We start from the raw sequence: 25,663 nt of genomic DNA on the forward strand, positions 1-25,663 counted from the left end.
CCGCTTTCTCACCCTATGGTGGTCCTGGAAAAATCCCTCATACCAAACCAGTGTCTTTCAAATACAACAATCACTAGAATTCCTAAAAGGGTTACTATCATTTGTTAAAAAAAAAAAAAAAAAAACACTAAAATGTCCCAGGGACAGTGCATGGAAAGATTTTAAGCGCCTGGGGAGGCTGATCCTCCCAAAGAAACACCAATGAATTTTCTTACAACAAGCAGGATGGAGGAGTTATATTTGTGCCCCTCTGTGCTCTGCACTGAGCTGCATTAAAAGGTGCAGGTAGCCCTATCCATACTGCCTGCCAGAAGGTCAGGGCCCCAATGCAGTCTGTACCTGCCTGAATGACGCACAAGGTGTGAGGGGGGTGCATCCGCCTGGCGTTTGTTGGCAGATATCAGCTTGCGTACCTGCACCCAGGCAGGTTCAGTGCTTCCGGGTACAGCGCACAATTAGAAGAATGCACAAAATATCTTATATATGTTAATATATTGATACTGAGAGAGTGCAGGGGCCCTCTTGCCGCAAGACCCTTGTCTTACCTGTGTGAGGGGTCTGGGTAGTATGGGGGTAAGTCTTCTCACTTCTTCATGCAGCCATCTTGGGTTACAGCCCAGTGTCCTAGCTCTGGGACATTTGTTGAAAATGACCCTATGGGTGTGCCATAATATTGCTGTGTGCACTGGGAGACAACAGTAGAAACTGTTTCTACCTTTCTGGGGGAGAGATGCTTATAGAAAATTGCTTGATTTAGACATATCTACAGGCAGCTACAATAAAAAGAAAGGCACACCTTTGTGTACAACTGCTTAACAATCAAAAAAAAATAAACAGGGTCCATAGTACAAAGGAAATTCCTCTCCAAAATGACACCACTTAAGTGCAATCAAATGTAAAGCCATTACTCCTGATAAATAACCCAAGAAATGGCTGTAATACAGGCGGCAGGCTCGCTTCAGCCTCCAGTACTAGTATCTTTGCAGTACTGTGGCGATGAAATGATTAATCCCATGTTTATTTGTGGCTACTATATAGTCATAACCACATACAAGCTATTAAACTGCCTCTGCTGCTGAATCCCCCATGGGTGGGTATCTTAGAGGGGGTACAGCTCCAGCTGAGTATCCAGTGAGCAACATAACAGCAGCAAAGAAAAAAGGGGGGTTTGATGAATGCATTTTGATTAACTGGACAAAGATCTTACATATTAGGTTTATTGGTTTTATATGATTTCCTGTAGAATCACAGCATTTATTTAGGCATGACAGGAGCACTCAAACAGTAATAACACCACAATAAAAAGTCAGCGAGCTGCAGATATTGCCATTAATGTGCTCGGCATACATAACAACTATGATTATTTTGACAGCTCCTCTAACTGAACCATCATTCTTAATCCAGTTGGTAGTATGGCTTAATTATTCTGGAATCTTTGGCTCTGTAAGTAACAGTAGGGTTTCCCATAATACATAGTTATTTCACTGTGGCATCATAGCAAGCACAGCAAGCACAGCGAGTCTAAAAACATAATTTACACTCGTATAATCTGAAGCTGTTTGAGCAACTAAAAACAAGGTGCTTTCTAAGCAACTATACAATTGGTTGCTGTGAATGTTTAATTATTTGCCATTCTGTTCTGCATCTGTCTGTGACAATGATGTTTAACTGCCCCTTTGCTGAGGTGGAAGACAAAGGGAGTCCAAAGCAGACAGGAGGCCTCCGCTCAGAAGCACGTGTGTTTGGAAGTAAATAGATGGATTGAAACCCAGGCGAACAGTATTATGGCATAGGCATACTCACTCCCATACAATAACATTTATTAGCAATATAAATACATTATCATTTATCAAGAACTCATAAGGTTTCTCCAAATACTTAACAAGTATGCTCAAATTGTATACATACAAGATATATATGATAACTCTATAGCCCCCACCCAAAAAAAGTGAAATGTCCAAGTTCAATGCAGTGTTTGTTGTTGTTACCCAGCTACATATGTACAAAGTAGAGCGGCAGCCCACCCCCTTAGTGCGCCAGTATGGTTGCCACTGCTCCTGGAGGTCACTGTGCTTGAAGTTATCACTTCACTACTGTGACTACTCGGCAGTTTAGCATTAGAATGTCCAGCAGCTGCACTGTACATTCTGGTTGGGCATTGGCAGAGGCACAAGGTCACAATTTCACTGCACATTTTGTCAGACCAGGGGTAGCATTTCTGGAGATGCCACTACACCTTGCAGTTGGTACACTGAGATTATAATGTGTCTTGGTGCCCTTTAAACACTTTGGGGTCCATCTTCCAAAGCTTTGCCATTCAGATGCATCATGCTGTTTCGTAAATTATCATTGGTCTCTTGGTTTTCCAAAAGATTTTTATCATCATATCTCCTCCGGTACAGCACTCGGCAGATGACTGTGACCAGGAACATTTCCATAATGAGAAGCTGCTGGTTCATGTCTGGCAAACAAACAGAAGATATTTATATACAGAGAGTCAGTCAATGGGCAAGAATGCTCACTCATCCTCCTTTGTCTGTTCAGTGGGTTTGGGAGTTGCAGTTCAAGTACCCTAGCATCAAATAGTTGGGCTGCAGGCCAAATCAAATTGTTTATATATATTTACACCTAGTAAAACATGGCTCTTAGTCACACCTGATTTTGAAGTGATATTCTTATTTTGTTTCTCCTGTTCAGAAAACCTGCTGTTCATGTAACATGCAAACAACTTCTTAGTTGCTCGGCAATAATAATAGCAATATGTGGGTATAAACCAAGTTTAGGCTGTTGAAGCATTACAGGTATGGGATCCCTTATCCATAAAGCTCTGAATTACAGAAAGGCCATATCCCATAGACTCAACTTTGATTAAATAATTTCATTTTTTTTTAACTGATTTCCTTTTTTTCTGTAATAAAACAGTGCCTTGTACTTAATATGATGTAATCAATAATTATTGGAGGCAAAAAATCCTATTGGGTTTTAACATTTAAATAAATATTTTTGTAGTAGACAAAGTATGGAGATCCAAATTACAAAAAGATTCCTTATCCGGAAAACCCCCGGTCCCATGTATTCTTGTGAGCAAGTTACTGCTTTCAGATACCCTATTGTTTCTCCTACTCTATGTACTTTCAATACGACCCAAGTCCCATAATAGCAAATCAGGATTTCTCCTTGGTGCTATGCTCATGAGAGCATCTTTAGCAAAGCAAACAATTTCCTGACTTTGCTTTCATTTCTATAATGCAGAAATCTTCTCCAGCTTTCAGGATGCCTGCTTTTTGGAAGGGTAAAAAGTTCCCACTGCTTCTCAATGTATTTAATGTATTTTAGGTGCCACTACCCTCTGTTTCTCAATGTATTTAATGTATTTTAGGTGCCACTACCCTCTGTCTCTCAATGTATTTAATGTATTTTAGGTGCCACTACCCTCTATCTCTCAATGTATTTTAGGTGCCACTACCCTCTGTCTCTCAGTGTATAATGTATTTACAATCTGGAGTCATTGTTCATAGATGTCAGTGTACCATTATTTACATGTGCACACACAGACACTGAATCCACTATTTTAGGATCTGGCCAAACCCCAAATCCTTTGTGAAAGATTCAGACGAATACTAAATCAAATCCAACTAAACTAGAAAAACTTCTATAGTTTATATAAAAAGCTGCTGAGTAGCCACGGGGGCTGCCATTCAAGCTGGAAAAGAGGAGAAAAGGCACAGGTTACATAGCAGATAACAGATAAAACACCATTGTATTGTATAGAACTTATCTGTTATCTGCTATGTAACCTGTGCCTTTTCTCTTTTAAATGGCTGCCCCCATGGCTACACAGCAGCTTCATTTACTAAACTATAGTAATGTTTCTAAAGCAAATACACCAGTTGTACCAGTGCAGGGCAGCACATTATACTGTAGTTCCTTTTATACACTTTGATTTTTTGGTGTTACCGTTCCTTTAACAAATGCCTCCTTAAAGTGTAACTAGAAGAGTATTTTGTGACTGGAAGGTTTCAGGTTAAGTAACATATAAGAGTGAATTGAAGGGAATCTAAATTTGTTCAGTTTCCAATCTCACAATATCACATTACTATGCCATGGCAAACATAACATGAAATGATTTGATGTAGGAAAAAGGATAGTACTTACAGGAAGCCCGTGATGGCCCCGGGAGAGGAGGAACACAAGAGATGACACCGGTTGTACCAAGAATATTAATGATTGAGGTTTGCAGTTGGCTCAAAATGACTGTAAACTGTAATAAACAAAAAGCAGAATATACAGTTAAAAATAGCAAATAAAAATGGGTGACAGCAATAGCTGGGGGTCCATTCTTCTAAATTTGTAAATGGTGATCATCAGCCCAGGGGCGTATTTAGGTCCATTGCTGCCCTAGGCACCGCACCTAAACACGCACCAACGTTGTGGGACTGACTGCACTGCAGCGTGTGTGTGTGTGTGTGTCGGCACTTCCACTAAACCCGCAGCCCTCCCAAAATAATAAAGATAAAATACTCAATAGTTAAAATGGTAAGTAACAGTGTTCTGTCCAGATGCAGCGCAATTTTAAGTGCACATTGCTAAAAGGTGTGGATGTGCCAGCCCATGCTAAAGATTCATATTGGATGCAGTGATGTATATATACTAATGAGCGAATCAGGAAATAATCAGGAAAATAATTGCTCTTTTCATTTTTTTATGGGATTTTAGCAGCATATTAATCAATGGGTGAAAGCGAGAGTTTGGCCTTAAACAAACCCCTACAAATGAACAGAGCTAGGAGACTCCTGGGACTGTGCGCAGCTTTATTCCTCTCTTTAATAAATATGCCCCCAGCCGCCAAAATAGAATCTCAAAATTGCTGATGGTGCAGAGATTGTGCAGGCGTCAGGGCCACCGCTGTATAGAAAAATGAAAATTTCCTAATAACAATAATTTATTTTGTTACAGATCCTGAGGGATGGATATACATTTGTGCTCAAAATGTTGGATTTTTTGTAACTTTTTTCTGTATAGTAAATCGCGGTGAGTGCGGTACTGAGTGCGGTCTCTCTCTCTCTCTCTCTCTCTATCTCTCTCTCTATATATATATATATATGTATACTTGTAATGATCTGCACAGGGTATTTTAAATAGTCATTTACAGAGTGATGTAAATCTGAGCTCACCTGATAGACTGCAAATTTGCCAATGATATTTTTCTCCTTTAAGTTGTCCTTTACTAGATTAAACATAATTCCCACTGCCCAAAGGGCTGTTATTGTGGTAATACCAACTCCAATATTAATCCAGATAGTAGCTTTTTCTGCAGATGACTGGAAGAAAGGAAGATGGTACAACATTTTATCAGTCAGCTGTTGTTAAAGGGGATGTTTACCTTCAGATAATACTCGGAATTTAAAAAGCCCCTGTCAGAAAAAATGAAAATGTGTAGTTTTGAAGCTACATACAAGGATCAGTACTGCTCTCCTCTCTCTTTGGAAGGGATCACAGACACCAACTTGCATTCAGCCCTAACAGGAAGTTGACACTGAACTGGTTACCACACATGCCTTCTTGCCAGCCAATGGTATGAAAGGTATGCAAATAAAGCAGGAGAGGGCAGAACCAATGCAGAGTGAACTTTTTTTTTTGGTTGCCTGGTCTGGGAAATCCCCTACAGAGAGATCAGAGAGCAGTTCAGAGAGAATTTTAGCGGCGCTGATCCAAAGCTTATATGGTCTGTAGCTTCAAAACTAGACATTTAAAATAATAAAGATGATTTAAAAAAATGTTTTTCATCACAAGGGCCTCTCATATTACATTATGCTTACAGCAGTTTGGGACCCTAGTCCTCGAGAAGGAGATTAATGAGCTGGAGAAAGGGCAGAGACATACTAGTAAACTGGTAAGAGGGATGGAAGAACTAAACTATGATTGTAGACTGTCATGGTGTTTTTTAATTTTCTCTGGAGAAAAGGTGCTTCCATTAAAAGATCAAAACACCAGAGCCCCCTCCCTTTAGATTAGAGGAATGGAGCTTCAATTTGAAGCAGCGTAGGTGGTTTTTCACGGTGAGGGCAGTGAGGTTATGGGAATGCCCTTCCTAGTGATGTGGTAATGGCAGATTCTGTTAATGCCTTTAAGAGGGGCCTGGATGAATACAAGGATCTAGAAATCATCCAAGCCACATATCTAAGGCTACTGTGATCTTAAAAGTCACAGTTATTTTAGTGAAGGTATGTAGGTTTATATATATATCTAAATATACAGGTATGTACTGGGGTTCATATTAATGGGTTGATCCTCTATCTTTTCAACCCAAATTAACTATGTAACTATATTTAGATTATGAAATTCTGACCATTAACCTTCCATCTCAATGAAATAAATCCCTTTCAAGCAGCTTTTAAACTGAGTTCATTTTTTTATATTACACAGTAAAACACACTGCATAGAAACATATTCTAACTTCATTTATTTTTGTTTATGTGAGTAGCAGCCGCCATGATTATTATGACAAGATGACTTTTATATACTGTTAAGAACCCTATTTTTAAAACGTCTGACTAAAGTTGTTAACTACTTGATTGCTGCCTGTTTACTTTAAAAGTCAAAGTTGTTCTTGAAATGCTAAAATGATACAAGAATGCCATTAATTCAAGGTATTTTAGAGACTTTAAATGGGATTTAAGCCGCTCCTGGCAACTTTAAGAGCCAGTTATGGTATTTAAAAGAGAAATTTGGCTCTGCTAGTGCAGATAGTGCTTTCTACACTAGCGATGTGCCCCCCCTTCCGGACCCCCTCTGGTGCTGTAAAGGTAAGTGTAGAGGTCCGAGATGGGGCGGCATTGCTGCTGGAGGAGGGTGAGGGGTGGGGCGAGGGTTTCATTCTTTAAGGCTTCAGCACACAGGAACATCTACCTAGATCCAAGGGAAGCGCCAGGCAGTGCAGAATGTGGGTTATATTTTGGTATAAAACCCGTCATAATTACACAGTCACATACAGAAGTACTTACATTACCAATCATATAAGTTCCATTTGTCCAAAGAACCACAGCCAGAAACATAAGCACCGGCCGTAGGAAGGCAAACTGAAATGTACCCAGCTTCAGGATGAATAAAGTCTTTCTACAAATGGGACAGAGAGCACAGTTGTGTAAGGAAATGACTTTTTAATTATTTTATTCTACTTTTGTGCCTTTCCTCCATTATTCCATAATCATCCTCAATTATTGAACAAAGCATCAAGTTCCAATGTTTTGCTCTCAGGCCATTATTATTATTTTTCTGTGAGACTGAAGTAGAATCTCATGCCTGGGAAGGATATGCATGCGTGCTGTATGTGTACCAGGAAATCTCCATACACAAATAGGGGCTATAGCACTCAAAACTCAGATTTCCATTCAAATCAGGGCTCATTTACTAACATGTACTAGGTGTGTTCTTGGGTACACAATAGCATCCTTTAAAACGTTATTCACCTAGTTGTCTTCTAGCATGTTGGAAAGAATGATGCATTGTGGGTAAAAAAAAAAAATCTCATTTGTACCATATGTTTGCCTGCCTGTTTTTCATTTTCCATTCTTTAGTAAAAAAAAGTGACATGTTACTTAATTTCTTATAACACAAGATCATTATTTGGTGCGTAACTCCAGGTTTCTAAGCCGCTGAGATTCCTTAAAACTGACCTGTTGATGTCTTTGTGTGGCAGGCACAGGCAACAGCAGCAGAAGGGGCCAGTGCTAATCTTCAGCTTCGTATCACCAAATGTTGAGAGAAATTCTCTTCTTCCCCCACATTCATTTACCAGCATGAGCTGAAACTTGTGTATTAACACTGCAAGGAACCTTTAATAGAAAGCAGGTTAGAATGCATGAATCCATGCACATGATACTAATGGTACTATTACTCCCTTTAGCGTTTACCCGCTGCAAACTGGAAATGGCCACCCACATTACGTTAAATATTAAATGATATTGAATGATAATATGTGTCAGAGGAGAAGCACAGACAATGGGAGGATGACTACAAGTGGCTACAGTGTTATATATTTCCACATATGGTTGTCCATCTCCAACCTCCAAGCACCTGGTCTGAACTAGTTTCTTCATCACACAACCCATATATATACTATATGTAAATTATTAAAAAATATACTATATAAAATATTATTTTATATAGTATATAATATACTTATATATAATTATATAAAATACTTACACAGAAGCAGTGAAGTCAGTAAACATGGTGCTACGTGGAATCCACATTCCAAAGCAGGATGTTGTTGCAATCATCTAAAAAAACAAGAGTTTAAATAAGTAAAGCTGACCTTACAATGATAGTTTAAACATATGGGGTAATGTCTTGATGTTTGCACCAGGTCTAGTAGCTCATAGCAACCAATCAGACTATTTTACAAGCTGGTAACCAGGAAGTGCTACTTGTTGACTGATTGCTATGTGTTACACATTTGTGAAACTTGTTATTACATTACCCTGTGTTAATATGCAAGCTTTGTTATAGACTGTATTTAGTTCCTATAGATTACTACATCCTTTATTACATCAGCTAAGTCAGTGAACCCAATGACAAGCTTATCTGGCACATCACTATGTAGTCCTCAAGCAATGCAACCATTTGACTCTGGGTCAAGTGAGCAGTTCCAATGCAACGTGGCCACATATAAATAGCAATGTACTACCTTCTTTTGGCTGAAATGAGTGATAATCACCTGACTGACAAGTCCAATGATAGGGTCCTGCCATTGCATTCAAAGCAATAGAGGGGCAATTCCAAGCATTTTGCCAAAATGCCGATAATAGCCTTGTGTGCCATTGCCCTTAAAGTGGATTAAGAACGTTATAGACTTACATCTAAGCAAGTTTTCAGTTAGTCTCCATTATTTATTTTGTTTGTTTATTTTGCTATGTTTTGCATGTATGGGCTCCAACTGATTATATGGCTAAAACAATAAAGGCAACTTTTCATGGATGTAACTTGCTAATAGACTTACCATGGCTCCTGCATTTATCCAAATGATTATGGAATTTTTGGGGTTTGGAATTTTTCTGTACATATAGTAAGCTTCTTCCAAGAACACCAACAGTGATACCAGAGTCATAAATGTTAAAATAGCAAAGAGCAATATCCCAGTTATATCAAGATCTAGAAGAAGAAACAGAACAATTGTCATTTATAGTTTATTCACCCTTACGTACATATTTATAATCTGATAGACAAGTTGAAGACTACAGGACTTGTTTACATAGTTACATGCATAATTAATTTGGGTGGAAAACAAGCAATAGCCCATCAAGTTCAAACCCTCCAAAATACCCCCAGTGCATATTTATATCCATACAGACCTAGCGATACACTCATATATATATTAAGCTATATATATATATACAAATACCTATACTGAACTAGCTATACATCTTAAATAACTAAAGCCTTGGATACTATGCTTATCCAAAAAGTCAGTCAAGCCACTCTTAAAGGCATTATTAGAATTTGCAATCAGAATTTCTCCCTAAGGGGCCTATTTATTATGCTGCGTAAAACGAAACAGTGTAGAAATCTGTGTAAAATAAATGTCAATTTAAATTTACCATCTGAAACACCAGATCTTATGTCGTTATTTAGGTAAGTTCCAATTTAGTTGCAGTCTCTGCACTCCCTCCAGCTCATTAATATCCTTCTTAAGGACTGGAGCCCAAAACTGCACCGCATACTCAAGGTGAGGCCTTACCAGGGCTAGATGTATAGACAACATTATGCTTTGATCCCTTCAATAAACGCGCAGGGTAAGTGCGAGCACTTATATATTATCACCTATCATTGCATTCATGCTATTTAAACTGTCTCACAAGGTTAATTTAAGATTATCGCCAGAATTGTTGCCAATTTTTACTGCCACCTGGAGAGTTATGTGAAATAAAGCATATAGTGGGAGGGATATAAAGTCAATTTTGTTTTTTTTCAATATAATGTAAAAATAATTCCTGAAATTACTTTTTTGGTCAAATGTATTTATTAATACATTTATACATTGCTAATAAATACTATTTTATATAAACTATTAATTAATGTGGCCAATTGCAGTGGCGGAAAAAAAAATCTGCAAAATTTCTAGCAGAGTATGCAGATAACCTAAATAAGCGGCATAAAGTCCCACTAGAAATAACACAGAAACTAACTGCTACGCTTGCTTAAATATTGCCACTTACTGCGACACAACTCTGGATCATTGCACTTTGGTAAACATGGGAGTGGCTTTCATTTTGTCGCAAGAATATTCACAGCAACAATAGGCGTTAATTTATAGACAATTTTTACAAACTTTAGTAAACAGACGCATAAGTCAATTTTTGGCCAACTGCAGTTCCGGACACAAATAAGCCCTCATCAAAAGGACAAATATTTCAGTGAACGCATAAATAGAGGATATTTAGGAGGGGTTTACTAAAACTTGTTTTTTGTAGTTTTTGTAGTTTTTCGGTTTTACCACAAAAAAACTCATTATGAATCATGAATGGCAGTCAACTGAAAAGCACAAACAAAAGAAAAAGTTCCAGAAAAGTAATGAAAACAGACTTTTTCGACTTATTTTAGATATGTCCCTGTATCTTTATCAGAATTCCTGAAGTCTCTTGCTTTCCCCAGCAGTTTATTTTATAGAAAATACACTTATTTGACTATTTCCTGCTTTGGAGCAGCACAGAACCTTGTATGAAAATGGCCCAAATCACAGTCTAGCTTGACAAGTCGAGGTGATGAGAGAGTATAAGTAAACCAGTACAGGTATGAGATCCATTATCCTGAAACCCGTCATGCAGAAAGTTCCATATTATAGGAAGGCCGTCTCCCAAAGACCCCATTATTTGCGATTAATTAAACTTTTTATAAATAAGCAAACCCAAACACAGGTTAATACAAAGTGCAGGCCTGGCATTTCCATAATAGTCTCTGGCATTCCAAGTACACAGAAGCCCAAACAGCCCCTGTAGCCCAATAAATAGTGACTGCCTATGGCATCTAACAGCAGCCCCTCTGGCATTTGGCAGAATCCACAGATTGCCAATCTGGGCCTGAAAAATGGTCATGCTAAACCCACACTTGGGTTCTAAACAGATGAATGGCCAGGGACCCGGTGTAGGAAAGAGTGTGTGCACTTCAAGTATTTAATTATGACCTGAAGAAGCTGACGGAGCCTAAGGGACCTCATTTACTGCACATGGGAACATGAATGGGATTATTTATTATAGTGGATTTCTAATCTCGGCATGATACTGCTTGGTACAAATGACTGGATACGTAATCTTCTTATGGCTGTGCTCCAAAACTTGCATCACACTGAAATTTCCTCGTGTCACTAACCTTCTGTAATCACAAAGAACAACCATAAAGCTGTAAAAATGTGGGTGTGGCTTTCACTGGTACCGTACCTATAGGTTATTCACCTTGTACCCTAACTGCCCTTAAAATGCAGTAAAGGACCTGTGTGCCAATGGCCTTAAAGGACAAAAGCCATAAACAAGAAAGCTTTTATATAGGAGGAAGAAAAGTGAAATAGCAATTTTCAAGGCAAAACTAAATAGACCAATCAGAGCATCACCTGAGGCCTAATATCTATGAACTGATCTAAAAGAGGGTCATGCATAAAGATTCATTTGCAGATTAACTGAAGTGGCAGAAACTCAGTGGCATAAAATTGCAAAATCTAGGTGTGGTAAGTTGGTAGAGTCCTATTCAAACAGACATAGTGTTGTTATAAAAGCCAAAGCCAATACAATAAAATTGTAGCTTTTTAGCTGCTCCGGTCAGTGACCATAAAACAGATTGCTGTAAACAGGCTTAGGGCTGGATTCAAGTCTCTGGATCAATAGGCCTTTTGGAAAGGCCGAACATCATGGAGATATGACTCAATGAGTAGCAATATCATATACATTTCTGTTTGCTGTCAAACACCAACCTTCATTCCTATGAATTCATTTCACATTCTTAGCATTTCTTTTCCAGAACATTTTAACCCGTATCATTCTATATGGAGTCTAGGGGGTTTCTGATATGACTCTAGGACTGTGCGGTTAACATGAATCAGCACAGCAGCCTGTGCAACTGCAAGATAAATAATTTCTTTTTCATTTTCTGCAATATGGCTAGAAAAAATCTGGCTTGTTGGGTCGCCAAGACAGACATCAGCCTGAAGTACAATTTAGTCTTCTAGTTCCAGGTACCATGTCTATAGTATCAATCAAATTATGTGTCTTGACATATCTTAAAGGAGAACTTAACTAAAGCAGTAGGGTAGAAATGCGGCACCTTATGTTTAGAGCTTCTGTACCAGCCCAAGGCAACCTCAGCCCTTTAGCAGGGAAGATCTGTGCCTCCAAAATGCCCCCAGTAGCTCCCCATCTTCTTTTCTGCTGATTCCCTGCACATGCTCTGTGCTGCGGTCTCTTACCTGAGCTTAGTGACCCACTCACAATATACTGTATATATAGAATATAAAAGTCACAATATAAGGCTGATTAGTAAATAACTTCTCATTACATGAATCCAGTGCAATTAATACCAGAATTTATTAGCCCTGTAGCATCAACTTATATAACAGCCAAACCTCATTTTCTACTTGATGTTTTGCAATGGCCTGTAAGCTTAGCTTTTAAAAACAAGCCGGAGCACAATGAGCATGTGCAGTGCCACTGACACTTATAATTAACATACATAGTAACATAGTAAATTGGGTTGAAAAAAGACACATGTCCATCAAGTTCAACCTTTTATTTCTATCTAACCTGCCTAAATGCTATTTGATCCAGAGGAAGGCAAAAAAAACCCTTCTGAAATCTTTCCAATTTGGCACAGAGGGGGGAAAAATCCTTCCTTACCAAGATGGCAATCTTCCATAACCCTGTATTGCCTCACTTGCTAAAATGCCATCCAACCCCTTCATGAAGCTATATAATGTATCAGCCAGGGAGAGAATTCCACAACTTCACAGCTCTCACAGTAAAAAAAACCCTTTAGAATATTTAGATGGAACCTCCTTTCTTCTAACTGGAATGGGCGCCCTTTTGTCTGCTGGAAGGAGCTACTGGTAAATAAAGCATTAGAAAGATTGCCAGGTGATCCCCTTATATATTTATACATAGTTATCATATTACCTCTTGAGCGCCTCTCCAATGTAAACAACCCTAACTTGGCCAGTCTTTCCCCATAACTGAGACTTTCCATACCCTTTACCAGCTTAGTTGCCCTTCTCTGGACCCTCTCTAACTCAATAAATGTCCCGTTTGAGCACTGGAGACCAAAACTGAACAGCATATTCTACATAGGGCTTTACCAGCTCTCTGTAAAGTGGAAGAATCTATACCCCTTTTATTACAGCTCAAAACCTTGTTTGCCCTTGCAGCTGCTGCCTGGCATTACTTGCTACAGCCAAGTTTATTACCTACAAGGACTCCAAGGTCCTTCTCCATTATGGATTTGCCTAGTGCAGTCCCGTTAGGGGTATAAGTGGCTGCATATTTTTACATCCCAGGTGCATGACCTTATCATCATCCAAGATGGTGAGCCCTTGTCATAACTTTGAAGGCCTGGATCATTACTACTATAGAAATGATAAATCTTTGGGTTGGTGCAATAAGTTCAATATATAAAATATGTAATTTCTAGCCATATTCATTTTTAGGATTTAGGATTAGGGTTCTCCATTGAACATTGAGAGCGGTAGTCCATTCGCAAGAGCCTCTAATTCCTTACCTGGAAATTGCCCCTTCCAGATGCTTTATTTTTTTATTTTTTTTGAAAGGTGTATTTTATTAATTTTAATACAAACAAAAACATAAAATAACACATTTAACATTACAATAAAAAAAAAAGCTGGTCTTTCTTATTCAGGTCTATCTTTAAGGTTTGTTACAGACATTAAAGGGGTAGGTGCAACATTACAAAGTGTGAGCGTGAATCTGGCAGCAGTTACAGGATATTGGGTTCGTCAGCCTACTGAACTGAGTGTTCAGGATGTGATAGAGAAGAGTGGGGAGACACCGGGGGTTTTACAGTGTAAATGGGAGTGAAGTCCTTTAGTTTCCCTCTAGGTCGCACCAAGGGCCCCAAACTTTGTCAAATTTGTCGGGTGCGCCCCTATTCTCGTATGTGAGTTTATAGAGAGGAGCAACGGTATTCACTAGATTCTTCCAGGCTGTAACGGTGGGGAGGGTAGGGCCCATCCAGTGCATTGCAACAGTTTTTTTTAGCATAGAACAGTAATATTCTGTAGCGTATCCGGGAGCTATTTTGAGCAATTATACTGTCTAGGACTCCTAGCAAGCAGGTTTCAGGAGCAGTCACAGTAGGGAAGGCTAAGTTATTTGACAAATATTTAGTTACTGCTGACCAGAATTTAGCGATGTGGGGACATGACCAGATCATATGAAAGAAGTTAGCAGAGCTTGCTGCACATCTCGGGCAGTGATCTGTTGGGGTACGGCCCATCTGGTGCCACCTTAGTGGTGTGATATACAGGTGATGGAAGGTTTTATACTGTATTAACCTGTCTCTGGCAGATAAAAGATAGTTGTACATTGTGTCTGTTGCCTCTTCCCAATCGTCTTGGGTGAGTGCTGGTATTTGGGAAGTCCACCATATTTGTGCGGAGTGACAGGGTTTGGGGCCTGTTGAAAGTAGGTTTTGATATAGATTTGAGGTAACCTTTACTGGGTTGCTAGATTGTAGAGTAGCCTCCTAGATGCTTTATTTTTAAAGAGATAGGCCTAGGATGTGCCTCACTAACTTTTTTCAGCAAGCTTCACTGGGCCTCACAAACCAGTCAAACACCCCTGAGACACTCACTAAGAAATTGTGGATTCTCCGATATGCAGGAATAATTGATGGTTTTCCATGGTGGCAAACAGACTCCAAAGAAAACTCAACAGCTATACTAATAGCCAAAGTTATGGGAAGAAATAAGGGTCTTACTGGACTCGGATACAACCTGTAGTAACAGAGCTACTCACTGATTCCAGTAGTTGTTAAGGTCTGGAATGTAACACCACACCGCACAGAACACAAGTTCTCACCTTGTGTTACTATCTCTCCCTCATTCACATTTAGTTCTTGACCCACACCTTTAGACATCTTTTAAAATAAAACAACTGGGCCATGTCCATACTAATAATGCCCTTTTGTTTTATCTGATCCTGATTTAACTAACTTGCCACAGAGAAGATCACCAGAAAAGCAGATTGGACCAAACCTTTCACCAGATACCTGCACAGTGTGCCTCTTTCCAATAGGCTTCATTTCACATCAACTGAATTATTCCAGATATTTTCCCAAGATGCATCCCCTCCTTGGTAGACTGTTCCACTGGTGTCTCTGCACACCTCCTCTTGTGGCTCTATTGGGCTGCCTTCATTAACTATTTAGTAGTTAATGATCACTAATATACATTACATTTATTGTGCTGGCAGAGGCTACTGACCCCAAATTATCAAGTTTGGAAAGAAATTTAATGAGCATATTGCGATTAAGCACCAATATTCTGCAAGGGGGTGCAGTAAGCCAACTTCATAATTAGTGAGTTATACCCCACTCTCTCCTCTACCACAAACCAATTCCTAACCTGCAATATCCTATGTATTACAATGCCTAAATTGTCAGCGGTTTTTACAAAACAACATTGCAATACAGAATTGCTTCAGTATGAGCTTTAGTCTAATGGCATAATAAACTGCTGGTCTGGAGGAGGTGAGTTAGCAGCTTATACTGGTCTGTGTATGGCCAACTAAATCATAGCTATGCTTAGTAAATCAGTCCTAGAGATTATTAGAACAGTATAAATTAGTCCAGACTTAAGATATACACAGGTCACCAAATAAGTGGATCTTTGCCCTATTTGGTCACCTACATTTTTGGCCATATTTGGCTGATTCAAATGTTTGGCACCTAGGCCAATACCCTATGCAGGCCAGTCATGCTCTGGTGCACCCCCCCACCCAATGGGATTTTCAAATCTATCTAAAAGACATCCCATATATTTTTGCCCACTTATCTATTGTGGAGGCAATCAGAGAGGTGCCAGCTTTTCAGTTTACACCTGGTGTTTAAGAATTCCTAATCTGAAATAAAAAAATACTGTACTTTATCCTTCACTGCAAATTCACTAAAGCACAACAAAATGTTCTCTGTTTTCTTCTTTCCTATTCCTGAAACAATATCCCTTAGCGAGTGGGGAGTTACTGGAAACCAGAGAGTTGCATTTGTTGCTTCACAAAACTGTGCCAAAAAAGTTTTATTTGCACTTTCCATGCAGTAACAGGTTGGTAACAAGTGTTAGAAATGCTCTGCTTCTCTACAACGCACCATAGTGTACAATGTTTCAGGATTATTTACTAGGTGTATCATATTAATCGGTTTGGTGTCTGAGTAAAGGACAGATTCTTGCTACCCATTAGGGATAAGCCAGTCGGTCAGTGGTGGGGCCCCAGCATTCCTCATCCCACATTTCAGTGCAGACACATTTGGGCACTTCTGCCTGCATCCTGCTACTTGCAGCCGCTGGAAATAGGACTTATTGTTTTCTGAGAGGGTATAATAGACCACTTCCCCCAAAGGAAACTATTAAACCTATTTCTTACCACTTACAAGTAGCAGCTCCTAAGTCCTAGAGAGTTTGCCCAAGAATTGATAATTTTTCTGCTTAATAAAGAACCATAAATGCATGAGATCACCTCCTACTGCAAGTTATCAGCTGTGTAGTAATAGTAGGTGCAAAGTTTACTCCTGTTCTACAAACCCATAGCAACCAGGTAACATATACTTGACAGTAGTTTAAACACAAACATTTTATTGCATGTTATAAGTAATATTTCCTTGTTACAACATTAACCGTTATATAGTACTTGTACTTATAGTACAATAAGAACAACAAAATATTTATACATAAAGTTGTCATATGCTGGAGACCCACCTCTGAACCCCAAGCCATTAGCTAAAGATCAAAGATACATACATATATTAGGGAATTTATCCTAAGTTGTTTGTGAACTACAGTTTGTGCTGAAGTAGTGACCTATAAGGGGTTAATCATCAGTTAGCTTTTATCAATATGAAAAGGTTGCAACTCTTGGTTAATGTATGTTAATAGGCTGTGGTATACTGTTGTCTATATTTATGCAGACTGATAACTGACACATGATACCAGTCACTAACAGGTTGCAGTATATAATGCATATGTGCCAACTAAAGGTGCCACATTGAACACTGGACCTAGAGGCAGGTACTAAGAGACAATTCAATAGTGATTCCCAAAAAATCTATATAATATTTTTTTTAATATTTTTATTTTTAGAATATTTTCCAACATACATATAAATTGCTTATTATATGTGACAGTGTTATCAATGGTTACATCTTGTAAAGAATATTTTACCCATAACATATATTTTCTGCTTTTGTCGGTACATATATTCTCTGTTGGGGCGCCGCCCCTTATACATATATTTCCGGTTGCAACAAAGTTATCCCATTTATTAACAATAAAATCTGTAACTCTATTATCCGTAGTGAGTAATCTTTTTTTTTTTACGACAATAGTAAAGCTGTGACGTTCTGTTACTTGTGCATATATATATATGAACTAACTTAAACAACGATACAGAAAGTAAAAATAAACTAGTTAATGGAGATATAATATCAGGAGTGAACTTAATCAATGTCCCACTTGGGGAGCTGTTCACGTTCATAGTGTGAGGATGTGGGGGGGTAGTGAGTTGTTATACCTGTAACTGACCCAAAAAATCTATTTTAGATTAGAAAGGCTTAGGCACCCCAAAAAGATATTGACTGCTTAATTTCTTATATAGTCATACATTCTCCATCAGAAAGCTATTGGTAGCCTCAAACAAAATCTTTCCCTCCAATCTGGCCATACAAGCAGCAATATCCAGGGCAGCAAATAGAGTTCACCCCTAATTTCAGAACACTAGCAATCAGCATGGGTCCTTATCCACTCCTTTGAGCTACAGGGGGCAGACCCACAGTTAGGGACCCATGCACCACAGAACTATATCTGAGTCTGCAGCCACTTAGCAATGCTGGGAGCTGGAGTTCAGAAAGATTATATAATAAAATAATAGTAATGGAAATGCTGAATATCAGTGAAATAACCGAATCACATTACAAATAAATGGTCCAGGAAATACAATCTGTGGCCCTCCTGCTCTTATTGACTACAATGCACAAGAATTTCTTTTTTAGATATATGAGAGTTGTAGTTCAGCAACCAGGGTTTCAGATTGAATATCTCTGTTAAATAATCTGGAATGTGTTTGGGGAAAGGATTTTTCCTGCTGTAAGTAAGAGAAAGCCCAGCAGAAAATAAAGGCACAAGTGAGCTAAAATGCACTTCACAAAGTTGGAGCTGAGAGTTGCACTTACTTTCTAGGATTTCATGTGAGTAAGGAGCCTGCCTGGTGGCACAGATGGGGTTGAATGGTGGTTTGGTATCATTTTGCTCAGGATCCATTTAGTCAGTGGGCTTCAGGCTTGTTCTTGTTGAGTCTTCCTGCTGGTTGTCGCCTCTCTTGCGCTTTCCTTGTGCCCGGAAGCCCAGCTCCTGTATATGAATGGTTATGAGACACAGAACAAAACAGCCCCCCTCTCTCCTTGCCCGGCACTGAGGCTCTGGGACTAAAAAACACCTTTAGCAGGGAGGATAGTGCACACAGTACTGAGCGGGACTCCTTCTTTCCTATACACTACTTCTTATATAAGTGCAAGGGCACGTCCAGGTAAATATCAACCAAAAGATATAAAAGCAGGTTGTAAATCAGATTCCCACGTGTTTGAGACAAGTTTGCCAGTGACACAATAAACTTCCAGCTGAGAAGCGAACAGAGGCATTCCCCAAGGCTCCTGGGAGTCTCTACAAGGCTCACTATAACCTTTTCATTGTTTGCATAATATTAGCAGGAACTGCATTCACATTGTGATTCTTTAAAAGGGATCTCCACCCAAAAGCTGTTCTTTTTTTTTCGTCTAACAAAATGTACATTAAAAAATATTCCTCAGTTTAATGTTATTAATAAATGTAATTGCAATTGAAAACAGTACTTGTCTGTCCATTTCTGTTCTGGTTCTGACTTTTGAAGCAAAGAAGTCAGTTCTCTTCTAGACCTGTTAAAGGACAAGGAAAGCCAAAATCACCAGTATGTTAAGCATTCCCCCAGTGAACAAAACTGATCCCCCCCCCCCCCCCCAGGGCTGTCACAGTTCCCTAATGGAAGGAACGCCAAGTCAGTGCATTTTTTAAGAACAGCACCCATTGACTCAAGGGATGAGAACATAATTTTGCCCCTCTATACAGGTCACCTTGAGTATGAAGTGCAGTTTTGGGCTCCAGTCCTTAAGAAGGATATTAATGAGCTGGAGAGAGTGCAGAGACTGCAACTAAACTGGTAAAGGGGATGGAAGATATAAACGATGAGGTGAGACTGTCGAGGTTGGGGTTGTTTTCTCTGGAAAAAAGGAGCTTGCGAGGGGACATGATTACTCTGTACAAGTACATTAGAGGGGATTATAGGCAGTTGGGGGGTGTTCATTTTTCCCATAAAGACAATCAACGCACCAGGGGTCACCCCTTTAGATTAGAGGAACAGAGCTTCCATTTGAAGCAGCGTAGGGGGTTTTTCACGGTGAGGGCAGTGAGGTTGGGGAATGCCCTTCCTAGTGATGTTGTGATGTCAGATGCTGTTAATGCCTTTAAGAGGGGCCTGGATGAGTTCTTGAACAATCAGAATATCCAAGGCTATTGTGATACTAATATCTACAGTTAGTACTAGTGGTTGTATTTATAGTTTATGTATGTGAGTGTATAGATTGGTAAGTATAGGTTGTGGGTGCTGGGTTTACTTGGATGGGTTGAACTTGATGGACTCTGGTCTTTTTTCAACCCTATGTAACTATGTAACTATCCCAGAGAAAAAAATTAAGCGTTTTTTTAAAGTGATGAATTCTAGAAATTGATGTCCCTCTACTTTCTATAGTGGGTGGTGCATAGAAGGAATCCAAGTCCCAGAATTCATCTCTTCACAATGAAACAAGGTAAGGGAGGGTTGGAATGGTCCATGCGCGTCACAGTCAGACTATCATGGTCTTTTCTCAATCTGGACACATATTAAACCTGTCATAAATGATCTGCTTGTTTGGCAAGGTCACTAAATAAGCAGATCTTTCCCCCAGTATTCCCATCTTGAGGTGGGTGATATCAGATCACATGGGCGAGATGCAGACTGTCAGGGCGAGGGGCACATCAATAAACCGATGCACTCCTCGCCCCGGTGGGATCTTTAAACCTGGACTATTTTTGGCCAGATATTGGTTGAGCAGGCCTGTGTGAGGGCCCCATACATGGCTGATAAGCTGCTGACTCGGCAGGTTTTATCGGCCTGTGTATGGCCACCTTTAGTCTGTATAAACTTATATTAAAAAGGTAAAATACTGTTCTCTACTGTATCAAAAAAGTATCACACAATCAAGGCACCCAAATACCGGTAACTAAAAAAATAAAAATAGTAAAATGCTAACAGCCTTGCAAAGCAATAACATTTGACTTCAGCAATACAGAAATACACAATGATCCATAATTAGTATGCTGTATCTTTTAAAGCTTTTGTACATGAAATTTAGAAGCACAAAACTATTGCAGAATTTATTTATGAACGCATGGGGTGGAGGAGATGTAAGCGGGACAAATTGGAGAGCAGCTATCCTGAAAGTATATAGGGTTTTAGGCAGATTGGATTTGTAGCTGCTCGTGGCCAGGGTTGCTTGTTATGCTTTTTTAGTACAGGCGTGGGATCTCTTATCTGGAAACTATATATGCAGGAAGCATTTTAAGCAAATAATTTGACTTTGTTTTTATTAATCCCTTTTTCTCAGTAATAATAAAACAAGTGTAAATTATTCTAACAAAGCTGCATGAATTAATATTGGTACAATTATATTGGGTTTATTATGTAGGTTTAACAAACTCAAAATTCACAATTAAAAATAAAAGACTTTTAATTATCAATATGGGGGGATGGAAAAATGTGTGTGTTGCAGGTCCAGAACTGCCACTGGGGGGGATACAGGTGGTACCATAGGATACATAACAGATCAATGCAACTGGCCACATGTGTTTGAAAATACTATTTTGGGACAGGCTGATAGAAAGAAAGGGAGTGCAGCAGAAGGAATATGAGATGAGAAATAATACAGAAAATAGTAAAGTAGTGAATTAGAAGGGAAAATGAAAAAGAAGAGTAGCTCATGAAAGGGGATGAAGGAGTCAGCAAAAGAGAAAAGGGTGAAAAAGGAAGACATGAGGGTGAGAAAATATCAATGGGACAGGGGAGACAGAAGGGGGAGCAGATAAAAAAATAAAGTGTGAAAAGAAATGTGTTTTAAGAAAATGTTTATGGCAGAGAAATTATGAGTTGGAATGTGGGAGGCAATTCCAGAGAAAAGGGGCAGCCCTAGCGGTCTTAAATGCCAGCATGTCAATTGGTAATGAGTGAGTTGAGTAGTAGATAAGTAGAATAGTGCAGTAAGCAATTTGTTAAATACCTGGAGATAAGTTCAGAGATACAGGAAGGAGCAAAATTGTAAACTGCTTTGAATGTCAGGGTCATTAGTTTGAATTTTAGTCTAAATGGTAGTAGAAGCCAGTACTGAGACTGGTAGAGTGGCATGGCAAAGCAGGAGAGGTTGCCGAGGTATATGAACCTAGCAACAACATTTGTTAAGTACTGGAGACATATCAGTCTTTGGGGGAATAGGTCAATTAACAGGGAAGACCAATTAGTTGCCCAACTGTTGAGGGAACTGTTGAAATGTAAGCAGATTATTATCAGAAATGGGGGGAGGAGAAATGGAAATTAAGCAGAATCTAGAGAGTCTGAGCACAGAGATAAGATAAAAAGAGATGAAAGACAGGATTGTAAGGATTGTCAATGGGAATGTTAAAGTCACCTAGAATAATGAATGGGGTATCAGAGGAAAGGAAGTGTGAGAACCAAGCAGCAAAAAGTTTTGGGGTTGGTCCAGCTGGTCAGTATATGGCAGTAATGTGACATGATACAGGAGAAAAGAGCTTAAACAGAGAAGAAAAATGACAGAGAAGGAGCTGGGGAAATACTTCCCAGCAGAACAGAATGAGAGGGGACAGTAAGAGAGAGAAAGGGCATGAAAAGGATAAAATCTAAATGGGAGAAAAGGAGATGGCAGAAGGCGAACTAAGGAGAAAACAGTAATGTGTGATAGAATGAAAGCACAAAGTGCATCTGTTACACTATGTCAATAAAAATCATTGCTCTTCAGTTCATCCGATTTGTTTTATTAGCATAACAAATAATAATCAATTAAATCTAGTTGGATTACAATATTTGTAATATAAACTAAATTTTGTGCATGTTGAAAGCTTAAGCCTCAATTTTCTTTTTGTTACTAAGCAGTAAAGAAAGATTGCCATTCTAATACTCAAACTGGAAATATAATTTCATTATTCGTATTGTAAGGTTAAAGGAGAAGTAGCATTTTGGCATTTTACTGCCAGTAGATTAGCCACATTAGTGCCACCTAGAAAGCTATATTTATTCTGCAAAAAGCTTTACCACACCTGAGTAAACAGCCCTAGAAGCTCCCTCCCTCCATTTGTTTAAATTTGCAGCTGCCATTTTAGCTTGGTCTCATTAGCTTCAGTGCTGCAGCTCTATTTGCTGGCAGCTCAGAGCACACATTCTGATGGGAGGGGGGGTGAATTCTTATGGGAGGGGGGAGCAAAAGGGCGAGAGGAGACATCTGCTCAGGGCCAGATTTTTCTTTGAGAGGAAGTCAGATACCCAAGAACATGTTTACAAAGAAGACAAGAAATCCTGTGTTTGTGATAGAGGACTCATAGTTACATAGGGTTGAAAAAAGACCAGTGTCCATCAAGTTCAACCCATCCAAGTAAACCCAGCACACCTAACCCACACCTACCAATCTATACACTCACATACATAAACTATATATACAACCACTAGTACTAACTGTAGATCAGGGGTCTCAAACTCGCGGCCCTCGGTACAATATTTTGTGGCCCGCACCAACGCCTTCTCAAAAGCAATGAATGGATCGCGATTTTTATTGCGATTCAAGGGATAATGCAAGGCACAGTTATTATGGGAAGACGTTCTGTGTGCACAATTAGCTGCTTAGGAGCTAATTGTGCACACAGAACGTCTTCCCATAATAACTGTTATGATGGCATAACGTCATTTCCGCAATTAGCAGCTCCCGCCCGCCGTGCCTTGCATTATCCCTTGAAAGCCAATTTTTTGTGAAATCCCTTATGCGGCCCAGCCTCATCCTGACTTTGCCTCCTGCGGCCCCCAGGTAAATTGAGTTTGAGCCCCCTGCTGTAGATATTAGTATCACAATAGCCTTGGATATTCTGATTGATCAAGAACTCATCCAGGCCCCTCTTAAAGGCATTAACAGAGTCTGCCATTACCACATCACTAGGAAGGGCATTCCCCAACATCACTGCCCTCCCCGTGAAAAACCCCCTACGCTGCTTCAAATGGAAGCTCCGTTCCTCTAATCTAAAGGGGGGGGGGGCCTCTGGTGCGTTGATTGTTTTTATGGGAAAAAAGAACATCCCCCAACTGCCTATAATCCCCTCTAATGTACTTGTACAGAGTAATCATGTTCCCTCGCAAGCGCCTCTTTTCCAGAGAAAACAACCTCAACCTCGACAGTCTAACCTCATAGTTTAAATCTTCCATCCCCTTAACCAGTTTAGTTGCAGTCTCTGCACTCTCTCCAGCTCATTAATATCCTTCTTAAGGACTGGAGCCCAAAACTGCACCGCATACTCAAGGTGAGGCCTTACCAGGGACCTATAAAGGGGCAAAATTATGTTCTCATCCCTTGAGTCAATGCCCTTTTTTATACAAGACAGCACTTTATTTGCTTTAGTAGCCACAGAATGACACTGCCTGAAATTAGACAACTTGTTATCAACAAAAACCCCTAGATCCTTCTCCATTAAGGATACCCCCAACACACTACCATTCAGTAGATAGTTTGGGTTTATATTATTTCTACCAAAGTGCATAACTTTGCACTTATCAACATTGAACCTCATTTTCCAGTTTGCTGCCCAGTTATCTAATTTTGTCAAATCGCTCTGCAAAGCGGCAGCATCCTGCATGGAACTTATAGTTTTGCACAATTTAGTGTCATCAGCAAAAATAGAAACAGTACTCTCTATGCCCACCTCCAGGTCATTAATAAACAAGTTAAAAAGCAAAGGACCAAGGACTGACCCCTGCGGTACTCCACTAACCACACTGGTCCAATTAGAAAATGTTCCATTTTCAACCACTCTTTGTACTCTATCCTTCAGCCAGTTCTCTATCCAATTACAAATATTATGTTCTAGGCCAATATTCCTCAATTTGATCATTAACCTTCTGTGAGGTACTGTATCAAACGCTTTAGCAAAGTCCAAGTAGATGACATCAACTGTCATTCCAACATCAAGGTTCCTGCTCACCTCCTCATAAAAGGTGACTAAATTAGTCTGGCAAGATCTGTTACGCATAAAACCATGCTGGCACAAACTAATAGTATTGTGAACTGCAATGTATTCAAGTACCCTATCCCTTATTACCCCTTCCAAAAGTTTTCCTACTACTGATGTCAGACTAACAGGCCTATAGTTTTCAGGCTGAGAACGGGATCCCTTTTTAAATAATGGCACCACATTAGCAATCCGCCAGTCTCTCAGCACCATGCCAGACCTCAATGAATCCTGAAAAATTAAGTGAAGAGGCTTGGCAATCACAGCGCTCAGCTCATTTGATACCCTGGGATGAATCCCATCCGGCCCTGGACCTTTGTTTACCTTTACATGTTCAAGTCTCTTTTGAATTTCCTCCCGTATTACTGTAAGTGCTTATGGCTGTATTTACATAGACCTTTCTGATAAAGCTTACTTAGTTTTTACCTTTCCTTCTCCTTTAAAGTTATTTTCTAGATTATCTTTTATGTGATACCTTCGAGGACAATGAACAAGAGACAAAAGTGAGCAAGGTGCAATTTTTTGATGCAAATTGGCAAGTTTTTTCCTGCTCCATTGCTTAGGACAATTATCTGAGGTGTTTGGGTGATGTTTCTACCCATTTCAACAAAGCAAGTAAGTTAGGTGTAATTTTCTTACAGTGGGACTTGTTACTGCAGGTGACTGAGCGAGCGGGCCTAAGGGTGAAGATACACTGAGCTACTAGTAGCAGCTACTTTTTCATGGCTACTAAATGCCAGGAAATACCCTGCCATAGACAATGCTGTGGCAGCTCTGTGCGCCATATTAGTTGTTGGGGTGCCTGAGGCTGCCCCCATTCGCACCCACCCCTGCGCGTGCATGTACATTAGTGCTTCCATTTCAACTCACATACGGAGCGGTGGGGAGAAGTTCGCATCGCTCCGTATGTGAGCTAAATTGCTGTGGGCCATGTCGCCCCTACATTTACACTGTCCTAGGCCCAGGCCTTTGTGGCCTCGCCACAAATCCGGGCCTGGCTCTGTGTGTCTTCACCCTAAATCAAGGAGATTCTCAACAAGTATGGGGGAGGGGATA

General features: G+C 39.6%; 1 protein-coding gene across 4 annotated transcripts in view; it reads right to left on the bottom strand.

Annotated features, from left to right (window-relative positions):
- Positions 1 to 1,203: 1,203 nt before the first annotated feature.
- The window catches only part of slc51a-like.1 (organic solute transporter subunit alpha), a 59,243-nt gene continuing 34,783 nt past the window's right edge, over positions 1,204 to 25,663 (bottom strand). For 3 of the 4 annotated variants that reach the window (XM_031895659.1, XM_031895658.1, XM_031895657.1), the window contains 7 exons: positions 9,002 to 9,153; positions 8,209 to 8,282; positions 7,677 to 7,835; positions 7,005 to 7,116; positions 5,175 to 5,321; positions 4,156 to 4,261; positions 1,204 to 2,461 (listed from right to left, as the gene is read on the bottom strand). In XM_031895659.1, the coding sequence (XP_031751519.1) occupies positions 2,280 to 2,461; positions 4,156 to 4,261; positions 5,175 to 5,321; positions 7,005 to 7,116; positions 7,677 to 7,835; positions 8,209 to 8,282; positions 9,002 to 9,153 (932 nt within the window). In that variant the 3' untranslated portion in view covers positions 1,204 to 2,279. 4 annotated transcript variants of the gene reach the window in all.

This window comes from Xenopus tropicalis, chromosome 2, assembly GCF_000004195.4.
Source record: "Xenopus tropicalis strain Nigerian chromosome 2, UCB_Xtro_10.0, whole genome shotgun sequence".
NCBI lineage: Eukaryota > Metazoa > Chordata > Amphibia > Anura > Pipidae > Xenopus > Xenopus tropicalis.